Source organism: Electrophorus electricus, chromosome 17, assembly GCF_041902795.1.
Source record: "Electrophorus electricus isolate QZ-2024a chromosome 17, ASM4190279v1, whole genome shotgun sequence".
NCBI lineage: Eukaryota > Metazoa > Chordata > Actinopteri > Gymnotiformes > Gymnotidae > Electrophorus > Electrophorus electricus.
In genome coordinates this window covers 2,690,974-2,718,293 of record NC_137513.1, presented here as the reverse complement: position 1 = coordinate 2,718,293, position 27,320 = coordinate 2,690,974, and the positions used below count along the sequence as shown (strand labels likewise).

Genomic DNA, 27,320 nt, shown 5'->3' with positions numbered 1-27,320 from the left:
GGGACCTGGGTTTGCTTCCGTCAAAACTAACAACGTGGCCTGTCCTGGGTGCCCTCTGGTCTCGAGCAGCCAAATTCACATCACACGCGCACGATGAGATCTGAGATCCAGATTTGAAGTGGAACGCAAAAGGTCGAAGAGCAAACAGTTTGCAAACACATCGCCGTGTGCGCGCGCGCGTGTCATGCTCGGCTCGCGATTCACTATGCACGGCAAACAAAGACCTTTATCAGAGTATGCTGACCAGGACTTTACAGCGCGCTATCAACTTCAGGCGCGGAAGCAAACAGACCTGGCGGTTTTGCAGAATAGCAATGCTGCCCTGGCTGACGTAAGAGGTGGGTCCGGTCGCCTTGGTAACGAATTGGCACCGGCGCGTGGAACTTGCTTCAAAGCACCGCCCCCTGTACAAATACCCCCGCGGGCCCTGACGTCAATGCACGTCAACCGGAGAACATGATGCCTCCTGCAAGTCGGCTCGTGTACTCTCGCTAATAGCGCTGCAAACGCCGCCGCTGCATTGTACTGCGAAGGGTGGCGCGACGCCCTGTAGTACTCCCGAAGCTTCCCTTTCTCCTCCAGACCCACAGCAGGGGGTTTATTTTGGCTGGTTTTTTAATAGGCATATTGGAGCGGGAGGTGGGGGGGGGGCTTGTTCTCGCGACCTCGTTATCTCGGCTCGAGACTGTGTCTCCTGTCCCCGAGTCCCTGCAAAAGCATGGTCATGGCTGACGGGCAGCACAGACCGGCGCTCCGGGGTCCCGTGCGAGTGGGCTTCTACGACATCGAGCGCACTCTCGGGAAGGGCAACTTCGCTGTCGTGAAGCTGGCGAGACACCGCATAACCAAGACCGAGGTGAGTGGGACGTGGCCGTGGAAACTTCGCGCGTGTAAAAGGACGTTAGGTGCCGCACATTTATGCTGCAACAGAGCGACTCTCACCACACACAAGGTGTCATGAAACCTCACGTGTGAAAGTATCCAACATCGGCGCGTTCGTTTGGCTCTGTGACCTTTTTCTCATGCCGGGGACCTTTGTGCAGTTTGCAGTTTGGTGGTGTTCTCTTTGCATTTCCTTGCAACCGATGACTTCTCGAAAACGGCTTAATAAAAAAAAAAAAATAAATCCAACCTTCACCTCATTTATGATATACTGACAGCTGGGTTTTTTGAAGTATGCACGTGCCAAAGTCCTCTTCTTATTAGTGTTTTCAGATGACATGGGTTTACGTGTTCATAGGCATGGGGCACGTGGATATCCGGAGCGTGCACGCTGCTGAACTATGCATCTGTTGCATAACAAACAGTGATTTTGTGATACTGCTTCCTCCTCACTGTCCCACCTGCGGGTTTGCTCAGATTAATATTAAAGTATCACTCATAGAGTTGAGACATAGAGATGAGCTGTTGTGATTGCCTTTAAATTCTGATTCTGTTGTTGTTTTTGTTGTTAATGTGGTTTGGTTAAAATGATTCTACGTAGACATTGGATCCCTTCTGGGTTTCAGATAACTTAGCAGCTCTAGCATCTGCGGCCAAGATGTTGAATTTCACACTGGAGCAATGTGTCAGGGAATTAGCATATGATGTCTCACTGGTCAGATGTCTGTCCTGCTGCCCTGTGGGACTGCTCGGGGATTGCTGGGCAGCGTTGGGGTTAATCCGTTTCTTTCTGTCAGCTGACGTTCTCATCTGCTTTGTTAGATGTGCACGCGTGACCTAAACCAAACATTTCACTGTCGGGAACTGAGCGTCACTGGTGCCGTCCATGATTTCAGAGGTCATTTGATGGTCAGCTGGTCAGGTCACCCCACGTAACGCTAAGGTTGCCTGGCTCCACTGTGCGTGGCTCATTTCCATAGTAAAGCCAGTTGCACAGTTCTAGTGAAGATGTGTGTTTGTCTCAGTATGTCTCACTACTGGCTCGTTATGTTTCAAAGCAACTGTGGGAAAATTCAGTTTAGTTCCAAAACTGGGACAGGCTTCCCACCTGCACTGCAGGGCTCAGACCTGCTACAGCATTCAGATGTAGCTCTATAAAGCCATGGCAGCATCACTAACCTTTTGGGAAAATTCCACCTTGGTCATCTGTGTGTGTGCGCTGCACTGTCCTGTGTGTGTCCCACAGAGATCCTGCTCCTGCACCTTGAGAGCTCAGTCTTGGGTCTTTTGCTGATCCAAGTGCTTCCTCTTCATGGGCGAGGGGTAAAGTCCATCCCCACCTGAGCAACCCTGGGACCTTTTAACTAAGGAGTGTCCTTCTGGATCACTGACCTATAGCCTTAGGAAATTATTAGTCTCAGCCAATCTGATTGGCTCAGGCCAGTTTGCTCAGCTGCCAGGTGTCATCCGTTGTCTTTTCGAACATATGTGATGTGCTTAAGATCCACCCCAAGCCCGGATCTGCTCGCCGCACACATAATATGATAGACTGTTGCCAACTACAGTGTGTGAGACTAACGAACACCCATGGACTGCAGCCTGTGGCCTTAGCCTGGGTTCTAACTATAGTGTGTCGCTATGTCCTTGCTTCAACAGGTGGCCATAAAGATCATAGACAAGACCCAGCTAGACTCGGTGAACCTGGAGAAGATCTATCGTGAAGTAAAAATCATGAAATTGCTAGACCACCCGCATATTGTTAAGCTGTACCAGGTAACTTTCAGCCAATTTTATTTCTTATATCCCAGTGCCTGCTGATGTTTACTGTATCAGATCAGATATCTCCAGCTCTCATGCCATAGTTAATGAGTAACTTCACCGAACCGGTCGAAACTTTGATGAGTATGGCTGGGCGCTGGCCTGTTATTACAGCTGGAAGTCCAGCTCCTTGAAGCAGATGAACTCTTCATTCCTAAAGCCCACCGAAGTCCTCGTTCGGAGTTACAGCCCTGTTACGTAAGCCTCTGGGTTGCCTCGGCCGTCGGGAATGTGAAGGACTCTTGGTTATTATACAACCCAGCGGCGCCGGTCCAAGTGTGGCTGTGTAATGGCGGAGAATCACCGTTTCCAACGGCTCTTCCATTCAGGCTGCGTGGCTCAATTAGTCATTTCCTCTGAGGACTCATAAACAGAGGTTTGTCGGGCAGGCTCCTGGCATCTGATCTCAAAACCTGAGCTTCCTTCAGCCACATTTGCCTCAGAGCAGGGCTCACACACACACACACACACACACACACACACACACACACACACACACACACGCGCGCGCGCGCAGACATTCTCACATGTGACACTGGAATAATTTGTCAATATTGGTCTGTCATATGTTTACCGTGTTACAAAGTAACTAGCATTTTGAATGACAGATGAAAGCATGTGTGCTAATTTGTCATGCGTTCTTTGAGTTTGGCCCCACAAATTATATTTGCCATTATACATCTCATCTCCCACACTACTGTGTGGTGTTGTGTGTTCAAGTTTCATGTTATGTTGGTGTCATAGTAGTGTGACGAGTCTTTCAAAACCCCACTGGTAGTTTGTAAAGTAGAATGCTAGCAGGACAATTTTATGGTGTAAAACAAATATATGCATGAGTTGTTTCCAGGGATTTTGCATGCTTGGCAGCTGATGTGGATCAGAAGTACTTTGTGGTCAGTGCGTTATGAAAATTTCCTGAGATCATGGCTTCCACCTAGACAAGTTTCTGGAAAGGAAAACATGGCTTAAGAGTATGATTCATTTTCTGGAAAAGCTGCCGACTTTGAGTCAGTGTGCTGCCTTTAAAAGGCAGTGTGAAAAACCCCGTAGAAAGCACCCATGTTGGACCAGTGTTGATTTAAACAAGAAACACCCCAGCGATAGCGGAACAGATGTGTCTGTAAACGCACCCCAGCCGCCTGTGTGAACGGCCCACGGTAGCGTTACTGCGGAAGCTCTGATTTATAATAAATCCTCTCTGCTTCCTACATTTAGCCTGGTTGTTTTCTTTGGCTAATTCCGGAGTCCTCCCACACAGGGACGGCTCTGCCTCGGCCCTGGTAGTCGAGGCGACGAGTCACAGCGAGTGGCAGGCCTGACTCATTCATGTCCGAGGCCATCGGGTGGCGGTGCCAGCCACCCTGCCCACACAGAGGCCTGTCTCGTGTACGAGTCTCGTGTGTGCCCTAACTGTGCTCTTTGTTTGGCTTTGCCATCCTACTACATGGCGCCGTGCCAGGCCTGAGCTGCTGCTGCTGTGTGTGTGTCTGTGTGTGTGTCTGTGTGTGTCTGTGTGTGTCTGTGTGTGTGTCTGTGTGTGTGTCTGTGTGTGTGTCTGTGTGTGTGTCTGTGTGTGTGTCTGTGTGTGTGTCTGTGTGTGTGTCTGTGCGTGCGTGCAAACACAGAATGAGTCTCTGGTGGGTCTGAATGTTGAAAAGATGTCTCTGTTTTCGTGCAGGTCATGGAGACAAAGAACATGCTCTACCTAGTGACAGAGTACGCCAAGAACGGAGAGCTCTTTGGTAAGTGGTTCGGCTCCTTTAAATGCTCGTGTATTCAATACTAGGCCCATGTTGTGCTGTCAATGCGATGCTTTATTGTTTTGGGTTGGTTTGGCTTTGTTTCTACATCAAGAGGTCCCCTCGGTTTCCATCAGGATCAATAAAGTGTTATCACAAAGTAACGCAATAAAATGTTCTGGAGAACTTTTATGCTGAGTTCAGGCTTCTGAATACATTATTAGGAAGATAATGTTTTGCCACTGTAAAGTTCATTGATTAAATGACAACAAAACAACATAGCATGTGGTTGGTTTTCTGGTAGTGATCATCTGTGGCGTGTGCGTCAGACCGTCTGATAGCTGATCTGCGCAGATGCATTATCTTTGACTCAAACCCATATCGTCAGTTCACCTCATGTCAGTTTTCTTAATCATCACTGAACCAAAACAAATTCACAAGGTGAAGAAAGATGAGGTCAGAAGTCAGAAGGAAACCCTCTCAGGGGTGATGCTAAACAAGGTACAGATGAACTGCCCTGAAGGCTTGCAAAAAAGCACAGATTCCATCTACATTCAGCACGCCAGCTTCTGTTAGTGGGGAGCTGGCGAGGAGTTCCCGTTAGGCGTGGTTTCCATCACAAACTGGATAGGACTGTGTTACTGTGACGCTAGCGTTTATAGACCAGGGACAGGATGATGACCACTGCAGCGCGAGTCTGTAATGTGAGAAATCCTCGTCTGCCCACTTCTCCTGTACATGTGATTATTTCTGATGATTTTTTTCTTGTTCATGGTACATGACTTATTGTGATTCGCTACCAGAATCTCTCAAACATCGATCATCCAAATTGATTCCTGCATCGTATGACCATGTGTCACCCTTTAACCGGTATTGTCAGTGTGTGGCCCCTGGTTGGAGCATTTTGGGATATTGAAATTGTCTTGTATGCACAAGTTTCTGAAAGTTCACCCGTGGACAGGGAAATAAGTTCAGTTTTCATGTCCAGTTTGCAAACACTCAGCTAACCAAACCCTGCAACTCAGGGTGGAACACTGTCACCCACTCACGATCATCTAAAACTCAGAAAGCTTTGTCTTTAATGATGTGCTAAAGCCACACACAGCACTTCCTCCTGTTGTTCAGGACGACCCAGGATAGGACTGTTCAGGGTTTATGATGAGGGACAAGTATTTCATGAAGGCATAAGTTGATGGAGTTGTCTGAACCTGACGAATTTGAAGTGTGAAGGCAGTTGATGGGCAGTGGTAGCTCAGTGATAAGGTATTCAAATATTAAGCAGAAGGTTGCCAGTTCAAGCCCCACCACTCGCAAGTTGCCACTGTAGGGCCCCTGAGCAAGACCCTTAACCCTCAGTTGCTCAAGTTGTATATATGTGTCACTCTGTAAGTCTGGTAAATGATGGGACCTTGATGAACCCCTAAATGATGTTCACCAGAGTGTTTGGCGAGTTCCAGACATTACACACTAAACAGTGACTTATGTCTGGTGAGATTGTTGGTTGCACAAGATAATTGTTATGCTTTCTATGGCAAGCTGAGGCTACAGTTTCAAATGTTTCACTTTTTATACAAACACACATACAAAATCACTGTCTAGTACTCTCTTCAAAGTAATGGTGGGCGTGGTGAGGTTTTTGGAGCCTTGTTCTCCATTGGGGGGGGGGGGGACCTGGCCCCCCATGGAGAAGCCTGCCAGGAGTGCCTATCTGTCCTACTGTGTAGAGCCAGCTGTGCTACTGCAGTGGAGGGGTCTGGAAATTGGGTCACATTCGAATAATGAGGAGCTGAGGGAGGGAGGGAGGGAGAGGGAGGGAGAGAGAGAGAGAGAGAGAGAGAGAGAGAGAGAGAGATGGAGTGAGGGACATCAGTTTGTAGAGAGAAATGGGCCACGTTTATTTTTGAAATTCTGAAGAATGCGCCAGCTTGGGAGATGGGCGTGCCATCGAAGTCAGATCAGTCATGACGCTCGCGTCTGCCGCCGCCATTAAACTCCCGCTGCCTCCCTGCCCTGCCTCTTCTCGGAGGGGAGCCTAAAGTCCCTGCCACGGCCGGGCGGGAAACGCAGGCTGGCGCCAGGCACCTCCCAGTTCTGCCAAGCGCAGAGTAGAGCAGGGGTGGTTGTTACCGCCGCTGCAGTTTCATACCGAAAGCCCATGGGAGTGTCGGGGGGGCATTTGTCTGTGTGGGCTGAAAGGCCTGCAGGAAGTCACGTACGAATGGGCAAGCACCGTGCTGAGCTGCACAGAGAGCCCTTCCCATAGGCACAGGTGTGCACAGCGTGGGTCACACACAATGTACTGTGTGTCCTCTCGCTCTCGGAGAGCTCTGTGATTTTTTTGCCCCTCTCGGTCTCGCCTCCATTCCTGCTCTGATGGTCCCCCAGCTGTGACCACAGTCCCTCGTCTGCTGCCTGCACAGGTGCAAAACTCCAGAGCACTTTTTTACATTTTTCTAGGTCAGCTGAATGGCTTTGGCAAACTTTGAACAAAGGGAGCACGTGCCTTTTTTTCTGTGGATGCCAGAAGTAAATACACCAGAGATTATCAGAGACGCAGTGTTGGGCCACAGTGCTGTGCACAGGTGCACTACATTCACCTGCCTCTAACATGACTGAAATTGCAAGTTGCTCTGGATAAGAGTGGTGTAGTGTGTGTCTCGAGAGCAGTAAAGTCCCTGCTTAGAGGAGAGGCTAGCTGTGATGAGGGTGCCACATTCCTGGGTCAGGTGTGGGTTGTTGTTTTTTTTTTTTGATTAGCCGCATGTTCGGGGACGTGGCTAACACATGGAATGTTGCACCTGCTCTCTAATCAGTATCATGGCAGTATGGATTCCTCTTCACTGTGACCTTTCACCTGTGACCGTTCCCCGATGTGTTTTATGTGTGCGATTTCTGCAAGCCAAACTTGTTTATGCGAATGTTGAATTTAGGATCACAAAAGCAAACAACCCAAATCTCTAGTAAATATTAATACTGCATCGTTTATCATATATACCTGGTCTCATTTCTAGCCCTTAAGTAAGCAGATTTTTAAAGAAAAAAAAAAAGATCTATGTGGCGTGTGGTCCGAGCTCTTTTTTTTCTTCTTTGTTGTGTATATCCAGTTGGCTTTTGCTGGAGGTGCCTTAGCTTGACCCCTAGTGTGACGCTTAGCTTAGGAGGTGCCATGGCTTGTGCTGTAAGCACATTTTGCCAAGGTGTACAAGTGTGTTCAGGTAGCCCGGTGTGATCCCGACATCATCCCATATCCAAAGGCCCCGCCCACAGCTGCAGGCCCTGCCCACATCCCTGACGCACGCCCACAGCCCTGGCAGCTCAGTCTGCGCAGCTCATACCAAATTTGTGGCTTCCAGGGTAAACTCTGCGAACAAGCGCTGTAACGAGGTCCGGTTTGTCGCGTACGCAGCTACGGCTGTCTCTTGCGGCACGCGGTCCAGCCAAGAGGGACGCCCAGCGTGTCAGCGCCCAACCTGCTGCCAGCTGGAGCCTTGGGGCGGGTGCGGTGCTGGCCTGGAATGTGTGAGGGCTGTGGGCTTGGCCACAGGCCGAGGACCGGGCCCTGACCCAGCACTCCTGGGCGTGGTGACCACATGATTGCACCATCCAGAGGGTTGTTTACCCTTCTCCCACACCACAAGGCCTCCCTCCTGCGGCTCAGCTCTCTCCTCCGCGCTCGTCTCCTGGAAATCGCCTGTGGCCAGGACTCGCTGTTCAGTTGTGTTCGAGATGGTACTGGCTTTGTGAGTCATGAATGGAAGCTTGTGTGGAGAAGGCCGCCTAAGAAAACGATGGTTTCATACTTCATTCTCTACACCGAGGCCACTAGAAAGCTAGAACTGCTGAGCTAAATTATTCTATGGCTTAATGTTGTATGTTATCCATCATTGTAGATCATTGCTGAGATACTGTATAACATCATATACCATATGCTATAGGTGAGCTATATTATTGTATAACGTTATATAGCATATACAGTAGCTCCGCTATAAAAACCCTATAAAGAGAATCCATACGTACGATGAGTAAAAGTGCGGTTGGGGGATTTGTGGGGTGCTCTGTTACTGCCATGACATACTGCGCTCCAACCCGGGCTGTGTTGTCTGTGGTTGGCGGAGACGGGTAACCGTCTGTCTCCTGTGTCGCAGACTACCTGGCCAAGCACGGGCGTCTGAGTGAAGCAGAGGCACGACGCAGGTTCTGGCAGATCCTGTCTGCCGTGGAGTACTGCCACCAACACAGCGTGGTGCACCGCGACCTGAAGGCCGAGAACCTGCTGCTGGACGGACACATGAACATCAAGATCGCAGGTGAGCAGGACAAAGCTAGACAGGGGCAGAGGCGGGGCAGACGTGCAAGGCTGTCAGCTGTTGCTCCAGTCACAGATACTGGGGGCAAGTTAGTTACAGATGTACGCTGCTAGTCCGTTCCCGACATGAATCGGCAGAAGGAGAAATAAATATGCAACAAATTACTGTGAGGTAGACGTGGTGTGGTAAACATGGTTAAGGACTATAGCAAACATATCGCTCTCTTTTTTTTTGTGTGTGTGTTCTTTTTCCCCGCAAAATGATGTCGAACATCACTGAAAAGCTTTTCAGTGTTCAGTCGGTGGCATTCGGGCCTTGGCCTGACCTCAGGGAAGTGTGGGGGAGTAATCCCCGGGGATTAGTCCTGCGGGACCCAGCCTGACCTCGGGGAAGTGTGGGGGAGTAATCCCCGGGGATTAGTCCCACGCCCAAGCACGCAGCAGGGCTTGCATGCACCCATGACACACGCACACGTGGGCGTTGCGAGCCTCTCCTCCGTTTAGAATCGAGTGCTCTGACCTCGTGCTGGACTGTGTGACCAGTGACATCAGCAGGTCACGGAGCCGCTAGGGCCACCAGGGAATATTCCTGGTGAGGTCCTTCCCAGCGGAATGCCAGTATGAGCAAAGAGGGGATTGATTTAATGGAGGCGGCTGCCCAAGGATCCGTACAGGCTCTGTGCGGCTGAGAGACAGGGTGTGTTCCAGTTAGGAAGCGGAGCTCGGGGAAACACGTGAGATACACCGGAGGTAATAAACTTCAAGTGCCTGGCACGGGCAATTCCGGTTCCGGGCGGCTGCCCCGCTGCCGACCACAAACAATGCTCCCAAGGTGTTTACAGCGTGCAGGCAAGACTGCTAGGGGTGATGTTTGTGCTTCTGGACCTTCAAACCGTCGAACAGGATGTGAGGAACTCCAGACGTGAGCTCATTTAAGGGAATGGATCTCAGAGGTGTTGTGCTTCTCAGAACTGTACAACCACCAAGTAAACAGACAGAAAAAGCTCGGAGTGAAGAGAAACACTCTGAGAGCAGAGGGATGAGCGGGTAGTACAGCAAAAAAAGTGCGTGTGCGCGCGCGTGTGTGTGTGTTCTTAGGCCTGTCTCTCTGAAGCACCTCTATGCCTTCAGATAGCAGTTGGAGTCAGAAAGGTCACATGTGTGGGGGACCCTTTTATCTTCAACTTGAAAGCACCGCACACATCTGTGGAACTGAGGGCAAAGATTCCACATTTAGCACCACACACCCCGCCATGTCCACCACGGACACCTCCGGCGTTTCATCTCGCCGCAGTGTCCTTTACAGTCCTCGCGGAGCAGACGCGTCGGGGAAGGCGCTGGCCTAATCTCTTTCCAGGGAACCGTGTCAGGTTGGGTGGTCATAGTGATCTGTTGGAGGCTGAGAAACAGCCGTTGTCTCCAGGTGACCCCGGGGCTCCCGGTACGCGCCGGAGCACTACACCAGCCATTGGGCTGCGGCACTGACATCATGCCCTGCTGCTCGGCGTGCAGCTCCAGAACCGGGTCAGCACATCCGAGTCGGCTCTCGCTTCTCCTTGTTTCTTTCAAGCTGCAGTGCCTCTCTTCTCCACTTCATGCTATATTATGGCCCTTTCTGTTACTCACTGGAGACGCGACACCACCAATGGCACCTCCTTCGTATAGCTGTAAAGAAGAGTCCCAGCAGCAGGTCATATTTGCTCGAGTGAGCGCCTGTTTTAACATTTAATGTTAAAATATTAACTTATATTAGCTTATAATTGTAATTGGTTTTAACCACTCCCAGAACCTTTTAACCCTTTGCTTCACTTCTGGTATATTCATGGAGAAATGTGTTTATTGGGATAAGAGGCCTCCCATTGGGCTTCTGAATGTGTCATTACGGCACACCCAGCAGGACACTGCAGGCGGACTTCTGCACACGTCACACACACATTTTATATTTTTTTATATATATATATATATATATAATTTACTGTATACATAATATACAGGTTCTCTAGTGAGGCACACTGTACCGTTCTCCTTGAAGATAAGTCCTAAATAATTGCGGGATGAAGAATGGAATTTAAGCAAAAAGCACTCCAACCCCACTGTGCCTAAATATTTGTCCTACAGAGAAAAAAAAACAAAACAAAAAAAAAAAAACTAGTACAGCAGCAACTGCTCAGATCGAAAGAAACTGCACACATGGGACTGTTAGCTTGACGTTGCTACACTCTTCTGCACTATTGCACATTGCCGTGGTAACTGCTGTGTTGTGCAACTCATTACTGCGGTCTTAAGTTCAGAATCTTTCATGTCATTTCAGATTGGCAGGTGACATGACCATTAGCCCTCGGTCGATAAACCATATCTTCTCTGATATGTCCATCATTTAAATTGGGGATGATATTAAGGTGATATTTTGTTGTTGTTGATGATTTCTGTCACGTATCATTATTTGCATGTTTTACCTCCCTTTCGTCCATGACCTTTGTACAACCGTTCTAATCAGGTTAGTTAAAAATTCATACAATTGAAAAGACTGCATTTAATTATAGACCAAGCAAACACATCATCACTAATTAACTACAAGTATACATTTTTAAAGACACTACTTAAGATACTTAAGAGAATGGCTGAAAAGTTAAACAGATGATGGCTAAAGCAGTATGTTTATGTCGATAACAGTATTTTAACTTTAAATCAACAACTACTTAGTAACTAGGCTTTTTGTTAATCAAAATGTAAAAGTTTCTTTGTTTTTCCCTCCAGAATTAAGCTTCGCAAGCTTTTAGTTCTCCATCACTCAATTTAAATTGCACAAATAAAACATAAACCCACAAAATAGAGCACGGTTGCGTGGTTTCCACGCACACAGGGGTCTCTGGCTAGTCCCGTTTCCATGCACACAGGGGTCTCTGGCTAGTCCCGTTTCCACGCACACAGGTGTCTCTGGCTAGTCCCGTTTCCACGCACACAGGGGTCTCTGGCTAGTCCCGTTTCCACGCACACAGGGGTCTCTGGCTAGTCCCGTTTCCACGCACACAGGGGTCTCTGGCTAGTCCTTGCTCTGTTTGGCAACATGGACTAGTATTCCTGGCAGCAATGGGCACTATATCAAACCTACGAGCTTCGCGTAGTGTGTCTGACCGTATTAAAACCCGTCATTCTTGTGTAGCGAGGCATTGCACTTTTCAGTAAGGAGAGCACATATACAGGGAATGTTTTCTCAGACTTGTATGTAGTCTTGTGTAGTTATGGAGGTGTGACTTTTTAGTGTGTTGTTATGGGGTACGTATGTATGTGGGAAACGACAATCCACATTAAATGACCTTTGGCAAGTGGGGTCTGTTGACAGTTTTTATTTTGAGGCACTGCTGTATGAAAGGTCAAAGTTTACCAAGAAAACTGCAGGGTTTGACCTGCAGGGTATTGGCACCCGAGTCTTGATCTTTCAGATACTCAATACCCTTATTTTGGGGATTATGGAATCTTAGCATGGCATTTATGCCAACGTCTGAAAATTGGATGCGCTGGGAAACGCGGAGTGAAAAACTGCTCTGCGAGAGCAGGGCCTCCTTCTAAAGGTCAGGAAGTGTTTCTCCCCTGCTCAGTGGTAAAGGCCAGTAGGCTCATGACCGTGGATGAACAGTGCAGTGATGTTCTGAGTGATTGGTGCGACAGGCTGACGGCACTTAGGTGTGGGATTGTTCTCTATCCCGACTTCTCACAGGATCAATAACGGACACGCACGCATGCCTGCACGCACATTGCTGTGAAGCTGACTGCTGTCTATTAGGGTTGTTCTTCCTGTGAGTCAGGCTCCTAATCGACCTCCCCACCCAGGCTACATCAGCACATAGCAGCATGGAGTCTTCATACATCAACTAAGCCCTTAGACACCTAACCTCTCTCTCACTCACATACACTCTCTCAATCACACACACACACACACACACGTCTTTGTCTCGCTCATTAATTTTATTTAATTTCTAATGTTTTATCGGCATGACTGTAATCATGAAGTTTTGCAAAAGCAGCACAAAAGTTAAGAAAAATTAAACCTATTATTTAATCTTAAATAAATAAACCAGGAGAAATGTATTCCAACATACTGTGTCTATCAAACAATGGATCACAGAAAGGAGGCAGTGTCTTAAATCACCTTCCTTAAATGCTGCAGAGATGAGGGGGACATTTATGTGGATGTGTAGTGGGTAAAGACTCACTTCTGCTCTGTGTATGGTATTGGAGACAAAGTAATTGATTTCAGCATTACATAATGTTAGGCCTGGCATGTCAGACTGGTCCAGTGCTGTTGCTAGGCCACACATGTCTATGGTAAATGGTATAGGACGTAATCTACATCCCTGGCTCACTCCACAGCACTGCTGGAAGAATTCTGTTCTATATTTGCCAATTATTTCCACACATCTTGCTGTTTGAATATATGGATTTATAATATCAAATGTTTTCCCACCTATTTCATTTTGAAGAAGTTTAAATAGTAAGCCTTCGTGCAAAAAACTAAATCAAATCCATTGTGAAAAGCCGCAAAGCATGTCAATGTTTTTCTTTCATTTGGTGTGATATTTCTGCTACATGTCAAGTATGTATCTGGTCTGGTGTGTGTTGTGTTAAAAAACCAGTTTCATCTCTGCTTTAAGATGTTGTCCTCCATAAGGAAGGTCATTATTCTGGTATTTATAATTCTCCAGACTATCTCCTCCAGGCTCCAACACACACACATGCGTCTGTAGATACTGGCTTCTTTCTACTATATGGGTGCTATTAATCCTTGGTTGCAGGTCTCAGGAAAGTTTCCTGATTCCAAAATGAGATTAAAAAGTTTAATCTCGCTTTTGTCACTTTAGGGCTGCATTTTAAGATAATGTTGTCTAGACCACATACTTTCCTTAAGTTTCCTTAACTTGATTTGACTTCATCCATTTCTTTTGCTGTAATTGGTGAGTCTCGGAGGTGCTGGTGGTCGTAGATTATTCTGATCCGTTAATGTCGTCTTGCCCTGACACGGTTGGCGTTGGATTGTCTGATGGAGGCTTTTGACGTGAGTTTTTCACATTGTCATTTTGGATTGGCAACCCTCCACAGTGTGTGTCAGTTTTTGGTATAACTCTCAGAAGGAGCCTTCATCCATTTCTTCTTCAATCCGGTAAAGTTTTATTCTTAAAAAAATTATTTTCTGTTTCTTATTAGAGTCATTTTGTCTTATTTTGGACTCTTGATCACACCACATCTCACGCTTGTGTTAGTCCGGCTTATGTAGGATTTCTATTGTAACGTTTGACATCTTGGTCAATGTTTCAAAAATGTTTTGTTATTTGTAGGGTTTGACGTGTAGGTGTTAAACAGGAAGTTACTAAGCACTGTTATGGTCTTACAGCTATTTGTTTGTCATTTTAAATGTTCTATGTTTTGATTCCCTCCATTTCCATGTCTGTGTTGTAACAGATATAACGTTGCTGATTCAGGACAGGCTTCTGGGAGGTCATTTGTTCATTTTGGGCAAATCGGCCTCAGACAATGGGAGTTGTGGACTTACTGTAAATGAGGTCAGGATCTGTGTCTGTTGGACAATAGTCCACTACACTACAGCCTAACATGGAACAATAGGTAAACCTTCCCAGAGTCCTTCACCTCTGCCCGGTACTCTATAAAGGCTCAGATTTTTACAACGCTGTAAAACAGCGTTTGTTGGTGATGCTGTCATAATTGTTGGACAGTGTCTGGAGTTTGGGTGTTTTAATACGTTATCTGTATGAAAACGTTCCCTGTGTTGTCGATATATTTTCTGTGCCAAGGATATCAAAACATCCTTTGGCCTGAAAGTATGTGACTTGTGCTTGTAAATGAGGAAACTGTTCTTGAGAAAAAAGAGTGGTGTGTGGGGGTGTGTAGTTCACACGGGGAAAGTTGTAGTTGTGCAAGAAGACCCTTCATTTCAAGCCAAATTGACCACTTAATTAGGTATTTACACTCGTCTTTATATCTACATTTGCATTTACGGCATTTGACAGTCGCTCTTACACAGAGTGACTTACCAGGTAATTATCCCACCTGAGGCACAGCTGTTGGATTTTAGACTTTTGTGACGAGGGAAAAACAAAATCTCTGTACATAGTTTAGTGGAATCAGCATGCCACTGTTTCTTGGAAGATAAAAGAATGAGTGTCTTTTAGGTTCCTACTGGACCCCGTATCTAATGTTTTGTTTCCATTTGTATTGGAATGTAAGCCATGCCTGCACCTTCAACTCCTTTTAAAATGAATTCATAAAGACTCTTAGTATATTTTATATATATGTTATTTAACCTGTTCAGTTGGGCTTAGAAGTGACTATGTGCACTGTGCATTATATTACTTAAATTAAGTGAGAATGCAGTAGTTAGTTATGGGACTAATTTAGAACAGACGACATTGAGGAGAGATCTGGTCTGGTTCCGTTCTGAGGATTCTGGGCTCTTTGTGTAGGTCTCTCATGGGCTGTGTGCTCGGTCTGCTAGCCCATGATGGAGTTACTGGTTGAGGGTGTCTTGAGGATTCGTTTTCTCTACCTGTAACTACTGTGTCCAAGCGACCTGTATATTTCAGAACCTGGAGTCCAGCTTCTTTTTGTTGAGGTGCACGCGGCCGTGTGTGTGACCAGGATGCGTTTATGGTAAGCAGTGTGTACTTTCGGCATCTGCACAGACTCTGGACGGCTACTCGTTATTCCGGACTCTGGAAGGGCGCACCAGCGTGTGGGAGGTTCGGGGAAATGGTAGTCTGTGCTTCTGGGAGTCTCTCATTGGCTCTGATGGCCGCCTCCCTCGGTGTGTCAGCTACAGAACTTTGCGTAGGCCTCGGGTCATGTGATCCAGGGTGAAGGGCTGTGTGCCTTTATGAGCCTCATTGCATTTTGGTGGAAAGACATGGAAAGCACTTCTCATGTGTGAAGACCACAGTTCTGGTACTAGCGTGGGGGGCAGTAAACGTCTCTCTTCAATGTATTTTCCAATGGAGTTGGAAAGCAGTAGATCTTCCCTGGGGTTTGCACTCTCTGAGGGAGGTGGGCGTTGATGGTAGGCTGGTACCTGGTTCATGATCCACCCCCCAGGACCTGAGGCTCCACAGGTTCCATGAACATCCTGGCGTGAGGCGTGTGTGGATCATGTATGAGGTGATCTTTATACGTCTCTTCAGAAGTCAACCCCCAAGATGCCGGTCGCGCATTCTCTAGTTCCATCATTTTGTTTAGTTTAATTTTAGCATGTAAACAATTAAATGACAAAATGTTGATTCCTGTTTACAATTTCATTTCCTTGTCTGTGATCTTATATATACTTTAAACCTAATATACAAACACTGAGAGTTTAGTAGAAGGGTCTCTCTCTCTCTTTTGTGCTCTCCTGCAGATTTTGGCTTTGCAAACTTCTTCCAGCCAGGAGAGCCCTTGGCCACATGGTGTGGTAGCCCACCCTACGCGGCCCCTGAGGTGTTTGAGGGACAGCAGTATGAAGGCCCGCAGTTGGACATCTGGGTAAGCCTCTGGACAAGGGGCGTGGCCTCCAAATGAGGGGTGTGGCCAGAGCATGAGCCGCTGTCACCGTGAGGTCCCGACCTTTTGACCTGGGCTATGAGGGACAGGGAAAGTGACCCATGTGAACACCAACTCTGCTAGTGTTTGGAATGGAGTGGACTCCATGTGGTAAAGCGACATTTATGCTTTTTGTGTGTGTGTGTTCCTACAGAGCATGGGAGTGGTCCTGTACGTGCTAGTGTGTGGTGCCTTGCCTTTCGATGGTCCCTCTCTACCTGTGCTGAGGCAGCGAGTGTTGGAGGGACGTTTCCGTATCCCATACTTCATGACGGAAGGTGAGTGGCACGCGTCGCTGCAGACTAGCAGGTGTCAGGGGGGTCTGCCAGCCCCAGGTATGAAGCAGGGTGCTTTAAACGCAGTGATGGCTTAAGGGTAATTTCACAAGCTCCTCTGAGAGAAAAACAGACACCTTCTGTCTGTCACATTCAGCTCAGGACCTTCCCCCTCGCTCCCTCTATGAGGAGGCGTTTAGACTTCCCCCTCTAGGGAAGGAAAGAGACGGTGCTCTTGCACTGGAGTGAAAATGTTACCCAATTCTGAATGAGCTGTTTTTTGCTCAAATTGAGCCCCATTCAAGTGGTCTGTGCAACCTGTGGAAGAGTCTGTTCAGTGTTGATCCATAAAGCAGCTCTTTCCTGGACGGTTTCTGCATATGTGGGAGGGGGCGTAGCCTTAGTCCAGGAGTGTAACCATTGGGCCACGCTCTGAATGCAGATAAGCAGCTCCACCTCCTGTCTACACAACCCCTCCCCGTCCTGAGCGAGGAGAACGGAGTGTGCTTTTCCTTTACATTTCCTCTCTGCACGTCCTCACTGCACAGAACACATTCCTCTTCACACACACATGCATACGCACACACACAGACACTTTTTTTGCTGTGCTACCCGCTCATCCCTCGGCTTTTTCTGTCTGTTTACTTGGTGGTTGTACAGTTCTGAGAAGCACAACACCTCTGAGATCCATTCCCTTAAATGAGCTCACGTCTGGAGTTCCTCACATCCTGTTCGACGGTTTGAAGGTCCAGAAGCACAAACATCACCCCTAGCAGTCTGAGGGTGGTGGGGAGCTGCAGCGTGTACAGGTGCAGAGTGAGGCCACACCAGCAGGCAGGGCGAACGAGCTTGCGTGAGGAGAGGCCTCTAACTGTGACCTTTCTGGTGCTGCTATACAGGACTCTCTCTGTTCGGTTCTCTTTTCTCTGGTCTCCTCGCTTTGTCCCATCAATGTCTGTGTTTCTGGAGCTCTCTCTCTCGAGCCCCTGTTCTACTGAATGGGCCAAGTGGCATTCGCTTTCCACTAGTGTGGAGAATAACGATGGGGGGGTTAAACTGGAGCTGTTGTGGGTGCCTCTATCGCTCTCTTAAGGTCTACAGTGAATAGACTTTAGCTTTTATAAGCGTAACGGCGGAGTCGGGTACCACAGCCGACGGAGCATTGAGGGCTGCCAGTGCCGTTCAGATGGGTTTCTCTCAATGTGCTGTTGTTTCTTACAGCATTCGGTTTGTTTTTCTGGAACTAAAGCATCATTTTGTGTGAAGCTGTGAAAAGCTTTCTTTCAGTTGTAATATAGATAGTATTTGTTTTTGGATTTTTTGAGCTTTGTGTTGTGGTCTAAGGACTATGATACATGGTGACTGTATTGGTGGTATTTGGCATGGTATTGTTCATAGCTGTTGTTTTTAATTAATAATAATGTTTTTAATTGGGCACAAATGTGTAGTAACACTAGTGATTTGTATTAGTATTACTAATAGTACTAATATTTAGTACTGTATAAATACATTAAGTACTATTGCAGTTCTGTATTAGTATTACTATGTAGCACTGTAGTACCATATTAGTATTACAAAGTAATATTGTAGTATTATGTATGACTAAGTGGTATTGTATTACTAAGTCAAGGCAGTTGGACTTGTGGTCTGACTTGCCCGTCCTTTGACTTATAACTACTTTATGCAGTGACCTAGATGACAACACCTCCACAGACACGAAGGGCAACTAGCATTCCTGGTTTAGCATTCCTGAAGTTTCTCTCTTCCCGCCTGGCTCCCCTCCCCCAGACTGCGAGCACCTGATCCGACGCATGCTGGTTCTGGACCCATCCAAGCGCCTCTCTCTGCCTCAGATCAAGGAGCACAAGTGGATGGTGCATGAGGTGCCCATTCAGAGGCCTCCGCTCTACCCGCAGGCTGCCCTGGGTGAGCACAGCGAGCAGGTGCTGCGTCTCATGCACAGCCTGGGCATCGACCAGCACAAGACCGTGGAGGTGAGGCCCCCAGACATCTGCCAGCGTCTCACCGGCGCATTATAGTTCTTTTTGTTTAAAGCGTTTTCAGCTGGTGCGCGCCACCCGCCCCAGACCTAACGTCAGCGCCCGGGCTCCTCCTTCTGCTGATTGGGAGCCGTTTTGTTGGGGGTTTTTTTGTTGTTTTTTTCGCGTAGCCTCACCATCAGTTGTCCGCGAGTTTCGGCTGCTGCTCATGTTTTTCCACGCCCTGCGCGTGCATTCAGCTGCTGTCATTAACGGAACCCTCCCCAGAGCTCAACAAAAGAATCTGATCAGTTTAACGTAAACACATACACACACACGAAAAAAAGACTCCCAATTGGAATAATGCCAGATCAAGTCCCTGGGGCAAAGCAAACTAAGCTCACAGGATTCAGGACATTTTAAAACGTTTAGAATACTTTTTCTTCTACTTTTTGCACTTCTTACCAGCGTGTTCAGCTCGATTATTTGCATTTGGCCACCCATGACGCGCCCCTGGTCTTCTTTCCCACCCTCTGTGTGGCAGTCCCTCCAGAACAAGAGCTACAACCACTTCGCTGCTATCTACTACTTGCTGGTGGAGAGACTAAAGGCGCACCGCTGCAGCTTCCCCCTGGAGCCGAGCCTGGATGGCCGCCAGCGCCGGCCCAGCACGATTGCCGAGCAGACCGTGGTCAAGGTAGCGCCCCACGGCTGATCCGAGATCAGCCTGGGCCTTCAGCACCTCGCCCAGCATGGGCCGATACGGTCAGGGCGGGCCTGATGCTAGGTCAGTGTGTGCTGTGTGCGTTGCAGGCGAGCAGCGGGACTCCCCAGGTCAGCCTGCTTCCCCAAGGCGTCCGCCTGCTGCGTTCGTGCGCCGTGCCTCAGGCGCCCGCTGACTCCTACGCCTACCCACAATCCCCGTGCGCGCCTGATTCCAGCCTCATAGGAGAAGAGGTGGGAACTCCCCCAGTAAGTGCACCTGGTTTCTGCCTGCCTCACGCCCTGGGGCAGAGGCTTCCACACACAGCCACCGTGGCGAAACGCAGCTCACTCGTACAGCGAGGTTCTCCCCCCGCCCTGAGGCTAAGCTCAACCTCACGTCAGCTGCACAACATGGGAAGCATGGCTCCCCAGGTTGGGCGAGTGAAGATGACTCACCGCGTTCTTCACACTTCCCAGTTCCACGAATCTGTTCACTGATCACACGCGCACACACACACAGACACACACACACACACGTGCGCGTGCTTCAAGAAGGTCAGGTGGACCCGGGTCAGGACTTCCTCCCTGCCTGCTTCCTGGGAGGGCCATGAACCCCAACCTCCCTGATTGGTGCAGAAGGAAGAGGGCACTCCCCCCTTAGCTCTGACCTTCCCCCTCACTCTCCTCCCGCCCTCTTTAAGGAGCCTTTTAGACTCTCTCTCCCTCCCTCTCTCTCTCTCTCTCTCCCTCTCCCTCTCTCTCTTTCTCTCTCTCTCTCAACTTTGCGTTTCCGGTGGTCTGCAGGCAGCTGCCAGCCTTACATACGCACCTCAGGGCGGAGTCGCTGTAGCCTATGGCACACCTTGGACGTGACAGCAGCCCAGTCACCATGGCCACCAGCGCGCACACACACACGCGCACACACACACACACACACATACACACAAATACAAACTCAACTTGCTCACATGACCGACTGCATAGATAACCTATCTGTCTTCACTATTCTTTTTTGTTGTGGCTCTGGATCACCCACCCACACGTGCACAGATGTCCATACAGTCGCGCGCGCGCACACACACACACACCACTTGCTTTTTGCAGTACCCCCGCAGTGTTCTTGTTGTTTCAGAGCTGTTCCTCTGCCACACAGGGGACTTCCCTGGTCTGAACCTGCTTAGGTACCGATGTGGTGAGTCAGGACTGGGCGTGCGGCGGGTCGGGCCGGCCCAGCTCAGTGTCACAGTCAGACATGTCTGTTCTCAGCAGGGAAGCACCACACCCACAGCGGGGCGTACCATGTGGACTAGAAGATGAAATAATTGTAACACTTTATTTACATGTAAGGTTCGGGAGTTCAGACGATTCTATTTCGTTTGAATCTCACTTTTAGCAGCAGATTCTCCGGTAGCTGCTGTGGAAATCCAATTCTATAATCAGATTTCTACAAATAAACTAAAACAATAATAATGCTTGTTGGTAGTTTATATAAACATTTATAATGAAGTTATGCGGAGCTAATGAGGCATGTGCTAAATTCATATTTAAATCTAAGAAATCTGTGTTGAGCTCTTTCCAGAGTGAGCGCGGTGAGGACTGAGGAACTCCTTAGGAGGAAATGACATCGTTTAGTCTTATGATGGTGATAATCCTGACGCCATATCATCTGAGTATGCTCACAGGGCGGTGTGTGTGTGTGTGTGAGGGGGGTTAGTGTCTGGAAACAGAGAGAAGACAGGCGTTTGGCAATAATTTGCCACAGACAGACAGGGTCTCTCTCTCTGTGTCTCTCTGTTCCTTCCTCTCTCTGTCTCTGTCTCTTTCTCTCTGTGTCTTGGGTAGCAGCATTCCTGTCTCAGCATGCTGCAGGAAACGGGGTTCGCAAATCAGACAAAAGCTGCTCTCTCTGAGGCAGTGCCGGGGCTCCGGTTACCCCAGCAACTCATCCTGATGATCCACGTCAATTAGGGAGTGTGTGTGTGTGTGTGTGTGTGTGTGTGTGTGTGTGTGTGTGTGTGTGTGTGTACGCACGCACGCACGCACGCACGCAGGCGTGCAAGAGATTGCGTGTCTCTGTGTCTCTATAGACTTGGTACTGCAAGAGACTTTGACTGGCCTCTCAGCCAAAACACACTTCCTGTCCCTACATTCCAGACCTCCCCCCCTCAACACACACACATACACCCCCACCCCACCCTGGCTCTCACACTCGTCTGAGGAAGAGGAAGGGCGACAGTCATAGTCAAGAAGGTAGGGAGAAGGAGAGACAGGGAGAGGGAGGGAGAGAGAGAGAGAGAGAGAGAGACTGAGAGGGAGAAGGGAGAGAGGGAGAAGGAGGGAAAGAGACTGGGAGAGAGGGAGAAGGAGGGAGAGAGAGCAGGAGGGAAAGAGGGAGGCAGGGAGAAGGAGGGAGAGACAGAGAGAAGGAGGGAAAGAGGGAGGCAGGGAGAAGGAGGGAGAGAGAGAGGATGAAGGGACATGCACAACTCGTGTGCGTCTGCTCATGCAGTGAGCTCTACGGTTATAAATGAGCCTGGCCCTCTTAATGTGTGATTGGACAGTGCTGTTCTTGGGAATTCTGTGATTGGGTGGTGCGGTTCCCATCAAATGTGTTGCCTAAGGAGGGCTAAGTGGAGATGATGACTGTGTGTCTTGGGAAAACGCTCTTTACCAGGCCACGGAACTGAGGAGTCCTGTGTAGCGTCACTGCTCACGGCATCCAGAATGGTGTACATTTATAAAGAACACGACTGGGAGAAAATATTGTTCCGCTGAGCTAAACTGAGCTCAGCCCCTGTTTTGTTTTAAATCCTGCCTAGACATCTAGCCATGGGATTTAAATAGATAATGCTAAATTAATACTAGCAGTTATCTGCTGACAAACTGTGTTTGCTGGAAGCTTACAAACTGCCTTTGTTATACAACCATTGTTCCAAAGGGCAAGGTAGAGGCCCTGGGATCAGCATCCTCCCTGACTCTGTGCAGGTGGAAGGCTGCATGCTGGAACCACTGCCCCCGGTGGCCATGCGCAAGTCCAACACCTCATCACCCAGCAACATGATGGAGACCTCCATTGACGAGGGCATCGAGACGGAAGATCCTGACTCCGAAGAGGACCCGGCCCACGTCTTCAGCGCCTTCCGCACGGCACGCTTTGGCCAGCGTCGGCACACGCTCTCCGAGGTCACCAACCAGCGAGGTGTCCCTACCAGCTCAGGTCAGGCCTGCTGTGGGCTGGACACGGTCACGGGCGATATGAAACGATATTATCGCGATACTCGATGCCTTTTTCATGATGCATGATGCATGTCATAAAGTTGGAACAGACACGGTGCATCATTAAACCACCACATTTCACAAAAGCATAAGGCTGTAAAAGTCCAGTGGTGTATTTTTATTTTATTTAATGTTTACAAAAATAAGCATTTTAAGAAGGAACATAATGTAAAATCAGGAGTACGGTTGGTCAGGGTAATATAAGTATCAACAGCCTATGATGAGCTCTGAAGTCATGATGTAACGATAAGCTCAGTATCATGTCATTTAGAGCGCTAATGATATCACCAGCCCTAGGTAGACCCACAGGCTCACAATAAGGCAGGTAAGTATGTGCACGAGATGATGCCTGGTCATGGTTCATGGTACGAGGTAATCGTGTGGAATCCCGGACTCTGCCTGGCGCTGAGCAACGTGAATGTTTACTGTGAACGTTGTTGCAGGCAAGCTGTTCGGTTTGGTTCAAAACACCTCTCTGGGCAGCGTGGAGTCCCAGTACGATATGGGCTCCATGCACAGCGACCTGGGAGCAACGGAGGACCCACCCTCCCTCAACGAGGTGGTGCTGGCCAACGCGCCCATCAGTCGCGTGACCCCGCCGCCCTTCGTGGGTACACGCCCACCCAACCCGGCCATGCAAGCACTGAGTTCACAGAGGAGGGACATCCACAACCGCTCCCCTGTGAGCTTTAGAGAAGGCCGCAGGGCGTCGGACACATCCCTGACGCAAGGTGATCTCGCGCTCGCTCGCTCTCTCTCTCATGCACTTAGTCTTGGCTCTCGCTCTCACGCGCTCTCTCTCTCTGTCTCGCTGGCTGGCTGGCTGGCTCCCACCCAGGCTGTCTCTACAGCTTCTAGCCAGGAGAAGGTCTAGCCCTGAGCATGCAACACCACGTAAAGGCACTTTGATCCCCTGCACGTCATACAATTGACGCACCCAGTGAACCCATTGTGATACCTAAATAAAGCCTGGTAGTCAGACGTTCGTTCTCGTCTTTCTGGTTTCCTCCCTCCCTCTCTCTCTCTCTCTCTCTCTCTCTCTCTCTCTCTCTCTCTCTCACACTCTAGACACCCCCTGCAGTCTGATGATTCACTGGGATGAATCACAGGTTGTGCTGAAGCTCGGTCCCACTTTGTCCCGCCTTGTTTTCCTAGATAGTTCTGCCCAATCACTTCAGGGCCCAAAAATAGCAGGAGAACAGTCCGTCAGCCCCGCCCCGCTGACAGCTCCAGCCGCGTGGTGCGGGTTCCACCCCCGCCCTGGGTGGAGCAGCCGCAGTGGCGTCCCTGCGCCTCAAACGCAGCAGACGGCCCCGTTCCAGATATACGGGCGAGGCAGCCGCTCGCGTGATCGCAGACACCCAGTCGTAACGAACACCGCTCTTTTGCCTGTCTCCTTCCAGGCCTGGTGGCGTTCCGGCAGCACCTGCGGCACCTCGCCCGGGCCAAAGGCGTTCTGGAGCTCAACAAGGTCTACGAGCAGATGGGCTCCGAGGAGAACTCCTCCTCCTCGGGGCCTCTGGGTCCCCAGATGCACCCGCACGACCTGACGGAGCCCTTACTCCAGGTCAGTCCGCCCCCGCCCCGGACTGGGCCAACACCGAGGCTTGCCCTGTTCTGCTGATCTGACGTCAGCTTTGCGGTGGCAGGAACATGGCCCTGGCCCTCTGCTCTCACCTACATCTGTGCCTTAGGTCACAGCAGCCAGCTGTGCGTTGTTTACTCTCGGTTCTGGGAGCGTGATGAAGGCTGCCATTGTCGGCGTAACAGAGAGTGCGGTAGCGGCCCGTGCCTGCTACCCTAACACTGTCACGCAGCGTGGGGCTGTGTAGTCAGAGGAAGCCCACTCCCTGTAAACGTGAGAGCACACCGAGTTTATCAGCCTGTCTGTGTGAAGGGGAAGGGTTTGTTGGTGTGGGGTTAATGAGGGTCCCTCTTTTGTTCAATGTGTTCATTAACCCACCGATTATCCATTCGTCTGAATACCCTTTGCCCTGGGTGTTCTTTTTTTGGCAAAACTGTGTGTGTGTGTGTGTGTGTACACACAGGGAGAGGGCAGCCACCAGCAGGACATGTTGGTGTATTCATGTGGTCCTCACACTCTGCTCTCCAGGAGACAGAGTCTAGAGCCCCAGTACCCCACACACACAGTGCCGGTAATGCTGTGCGCGCGCACACACACACACACACACACACACACACTCATCACACTCCTGCGTGGTGTTCAGATCTCTCACGTTTCTCGTCCCCTCTGCAGAAGACTGGCCTGATGTCCAACCCCAGCAGCTGCCAGATGTTCTGCAAAGAGACCCCGCGCAGTCTGGAGCAGCAGCTGGCCGAGCACAGGTGTGCAATTGCCATGCCGACGCCTTTTCCCACATTTATTTATTTATTTATTTTTCTATAATTATAAAAAAGACCACCCGTTTGTCCTCTGCAGGTTACACCAGAAGAGGCTGTATCTCCAGAAGCAATCCCAGATGCAGGCATATTTTAACCAGATGCACATAGTCGAGAGCCCCTATGGTCACTCACCCTGCATGCAGATGAGCCACCAGGACTCTACGGCGCCCCCTCAGACCCAGGGCTCGATAGCCACACTGCCTCATCAGCAGCAGGGCTCCCGGGCCTCGCCCCCATACACACATCCCCAGAACCTCGTCCCCCTGATGGAGCCAGGCGTCGAGGCCCTGACGTACGACCCCTACCTGGGCCACTACCCACCCCTGCAGGCCTCCGCCCGGCCCCCGGGCCCCTTGGCCCCGCTGCTGGGCCAGCAGCCTGAGGCCGTGGGCTACAGTTACCCTTCCCATGAGCTGGGCCAGTATCCCCTCGGAGAGGTCCTCCACCAGGAGCAGTACAGACACCCACTGGACCCCGGGCAGGCCCCTCCTCCTGACCCAGTGACAGGGGCAACCGCGTCCGGGTACGAAAGCCTAACGATTGCCGACTCCTTCTTGGACAGTGAGATGATGGAAGCGATGGACTCCCAACATGGCTTCGTGTTGGTGAACTAAACCCGGGGGCGTTTGGGGCAGGAGGTTACAAAAGTGTTATCATTTAGATACCCTTCAGCTGCTGGTGAGAAAATGGAGGCGGGTGAGGCAGGTAGGAAGACGGGGCGAGGCAAGAGTTCCTGTGCGTGGATGTGGTGTTCTCCGTTTTCTTTAGTTTTTCTCTGATTCGGATGCCTGTCCACCTCTCCCCTCGTTTCCGCCTCCAGCGGGCCGGGGGAGGGGTCCTCGTCGGAGCTCTGTGAGAGGAAGCTCTCCTCCTCCGTTGCCGGACCGACCCCAACCACGTCAGCTCAGGGCGAACGTTTCCGGCACGCGGACAGCCACGCTGCACCTGACCGGGTCTGGCCAGGAGCACAAGGCCCATGATGCGTTCCTTTTGTTTGTTTAATTTACGTAGGACAAATGCTACTCTCTTCATGTCCTTTCACATGCCATATCTGAGCACGAAAGTACGATTTTGCACGCTTGCTAAGTGCAGTGTTAGTAAGGTGGCAATACTGAAGCAATACAGACACGCTGGTACTGAATAAAGCCATAAACAGGATGAGGTCCAGCTGGAGGGAAGGTTCCGGAAGGCCCGTGAGAGCACGCAGGCAGGGCAGGGCGTGGGTCCAGCCAGGGTCCAGCCCAGTCCTGCTCCACAGCACAAACCACCACGCGTCACCACTAGAAACCACCGGCCACGGCACGGACTCGCCAGTGTTCCTGCAGCAGATTAACACGGACTGTGATCCCACTGCTGTTTAAGAGGGAGGGTGCGATTCTGACCGGGATTACCCTTGACGCTGAATGGGTCCGTGAAGTTATAAAGACTGCTGAGAATGATGATTAGGTGTTAAAGGTTTCAGTGAAGGGAAGGTTAGTCACTCAACACTGGATTACGGCCAGCTGATCGTGTTCCTCAGAAATCAGATTGAATATAGATGTTAGGGGTTTTTCAGCACTTACCAAATCTACTTGAATACAGTATGTGACGATATAATTCTGGTTAAGAGTGCAGAAGGTGAATGTAAAAGGCTTGTGATTTTGCAGCAAAGACCAGATGACAAATAAAATACTGGAGCACGTTTTATTTTTTCCAAGGAAACAAAAGGAAATGAAATGTAGCAAAGTGGAAGTGGAGGTCAGTTTAGCACGACCTGCCCTGCTAGTTCCGTCAAGGTAAACCAAAAGGCTCATCAACCCTGCGCTCCCCAGTTAGCAGCACCACAGGACATCGTCTCCCCGGACTCGTGGGAATTCCACTCGGTGACTGTTGTATGTGTGTTGTAAAAATTAGGGGTTAGCTGTTTTTTTTGGAAGTGCTTTGAGGATGCAAGGAATTCTTGTTTTCAGTGTGGTGTTCGTGGTGCCTTTTCTTTCTGTTTGGTTGGTTGGTTTTATTCTGTTTCTGGTTTGATGAACTGAAAGGATAGAAGTAGACCGTCTTCTACAGGTACAGAAACCAAAGTCCTCTGCAGTTTCCAGCCCCACCATGTGGAGACTGGAGCTTCTTGGTTAGTTACTAATTGGTTAGGTTTTTTTGTTTGTTTTTATTTTGTTAATCAGTATAGGCCGTTGAAAAGTATTAATAGCAATATTTGTTATGAATAGTTCTAAAAGAATCATGAATGTGTTACTGTATCATAATCACACTTCCAGTTGCCAAACGTCACTTAGAGTTCCAGTTCTCTGTTTCCCCTCATTGATGTGACCACACATAAGCTAACTTGCTGTCAAGATTAAAACAAAAAATTACTGAA

The 27,320-nt window shown here is 49.4% G+C and overlaps 1 protein-coding gene across 5 annotated transcripts; it reads left to right on the top strand.

The window, feature by feature from the left end:
• Positions 1-462: 462 nt before the first annotated feature.
• Positions 463-27,320, top strand: sik2b (salt-inducible kinase 2b). 5 transcript variants are annotated; one of them, XM_027013667.3, is made up of 15 exons: positions 465-856; positions 2,539-2,655; positions 4,379-4,442; positions 8,585-8,746; positions 16,145-16,269; positions 16,481-16,604; positions 18,390-18,595; positions 19,125-19,277; positions 19,394-19,552; positions 22,271-22,502; positions 23,005-23,292; positions 23,965-24,128; positions 24,610-24,717; positions 24,819-24,907; positions 25,002-27,320. In XM_027013667.3, the coding sequence occupies exons 1-15, from the start codon at positions 719-721 to the stop codon at positions 25,576-25,578; spliced, it is 2,706 nt and encodes a 901-aa protein (XP_026869468.2). In that variant the 5' UTR covers positions 465-718; the 3' UTR covers positions 25,579-27,320. The 5 variants fall into 5 exon arrangements, with proteins under 5 accessions (XP_081556575.1, XP_081556573.1, XP_026869469.2 ...); XM_081700447.1 differs by lacking the exon at positions 8,585-8,746 and having other exon boundaries at positions 464-856; XM_027013668.3 differs by lacking the exon at positions 24,610-24,717 and having other exon boundaries at positions 464-856.

Coding starts and splice junctions, on each gene's coding strand:
- sik2b (XM_027013667.3), top strand. CDS start 719: ATGGTCATGGCTGACGGGCAGCACAGACCGGCGCTCCGGGGTCCCGTG. Junction 19,278..19,393: donor CCGAGCAGACCGTGGTCAAG/GTAGCGCCCCAC, acceptor TGTGCGTTGCAG/GCGAGCAGCGGGACTCCCCA. Junction 22,503..23,004: donor AGGTGTCCCTACCAGCTCAG/GTCAGGCCTGCT, acceptor ACGTTGTTGCAG/GCAAGCTGTTCGGTTTGGTT.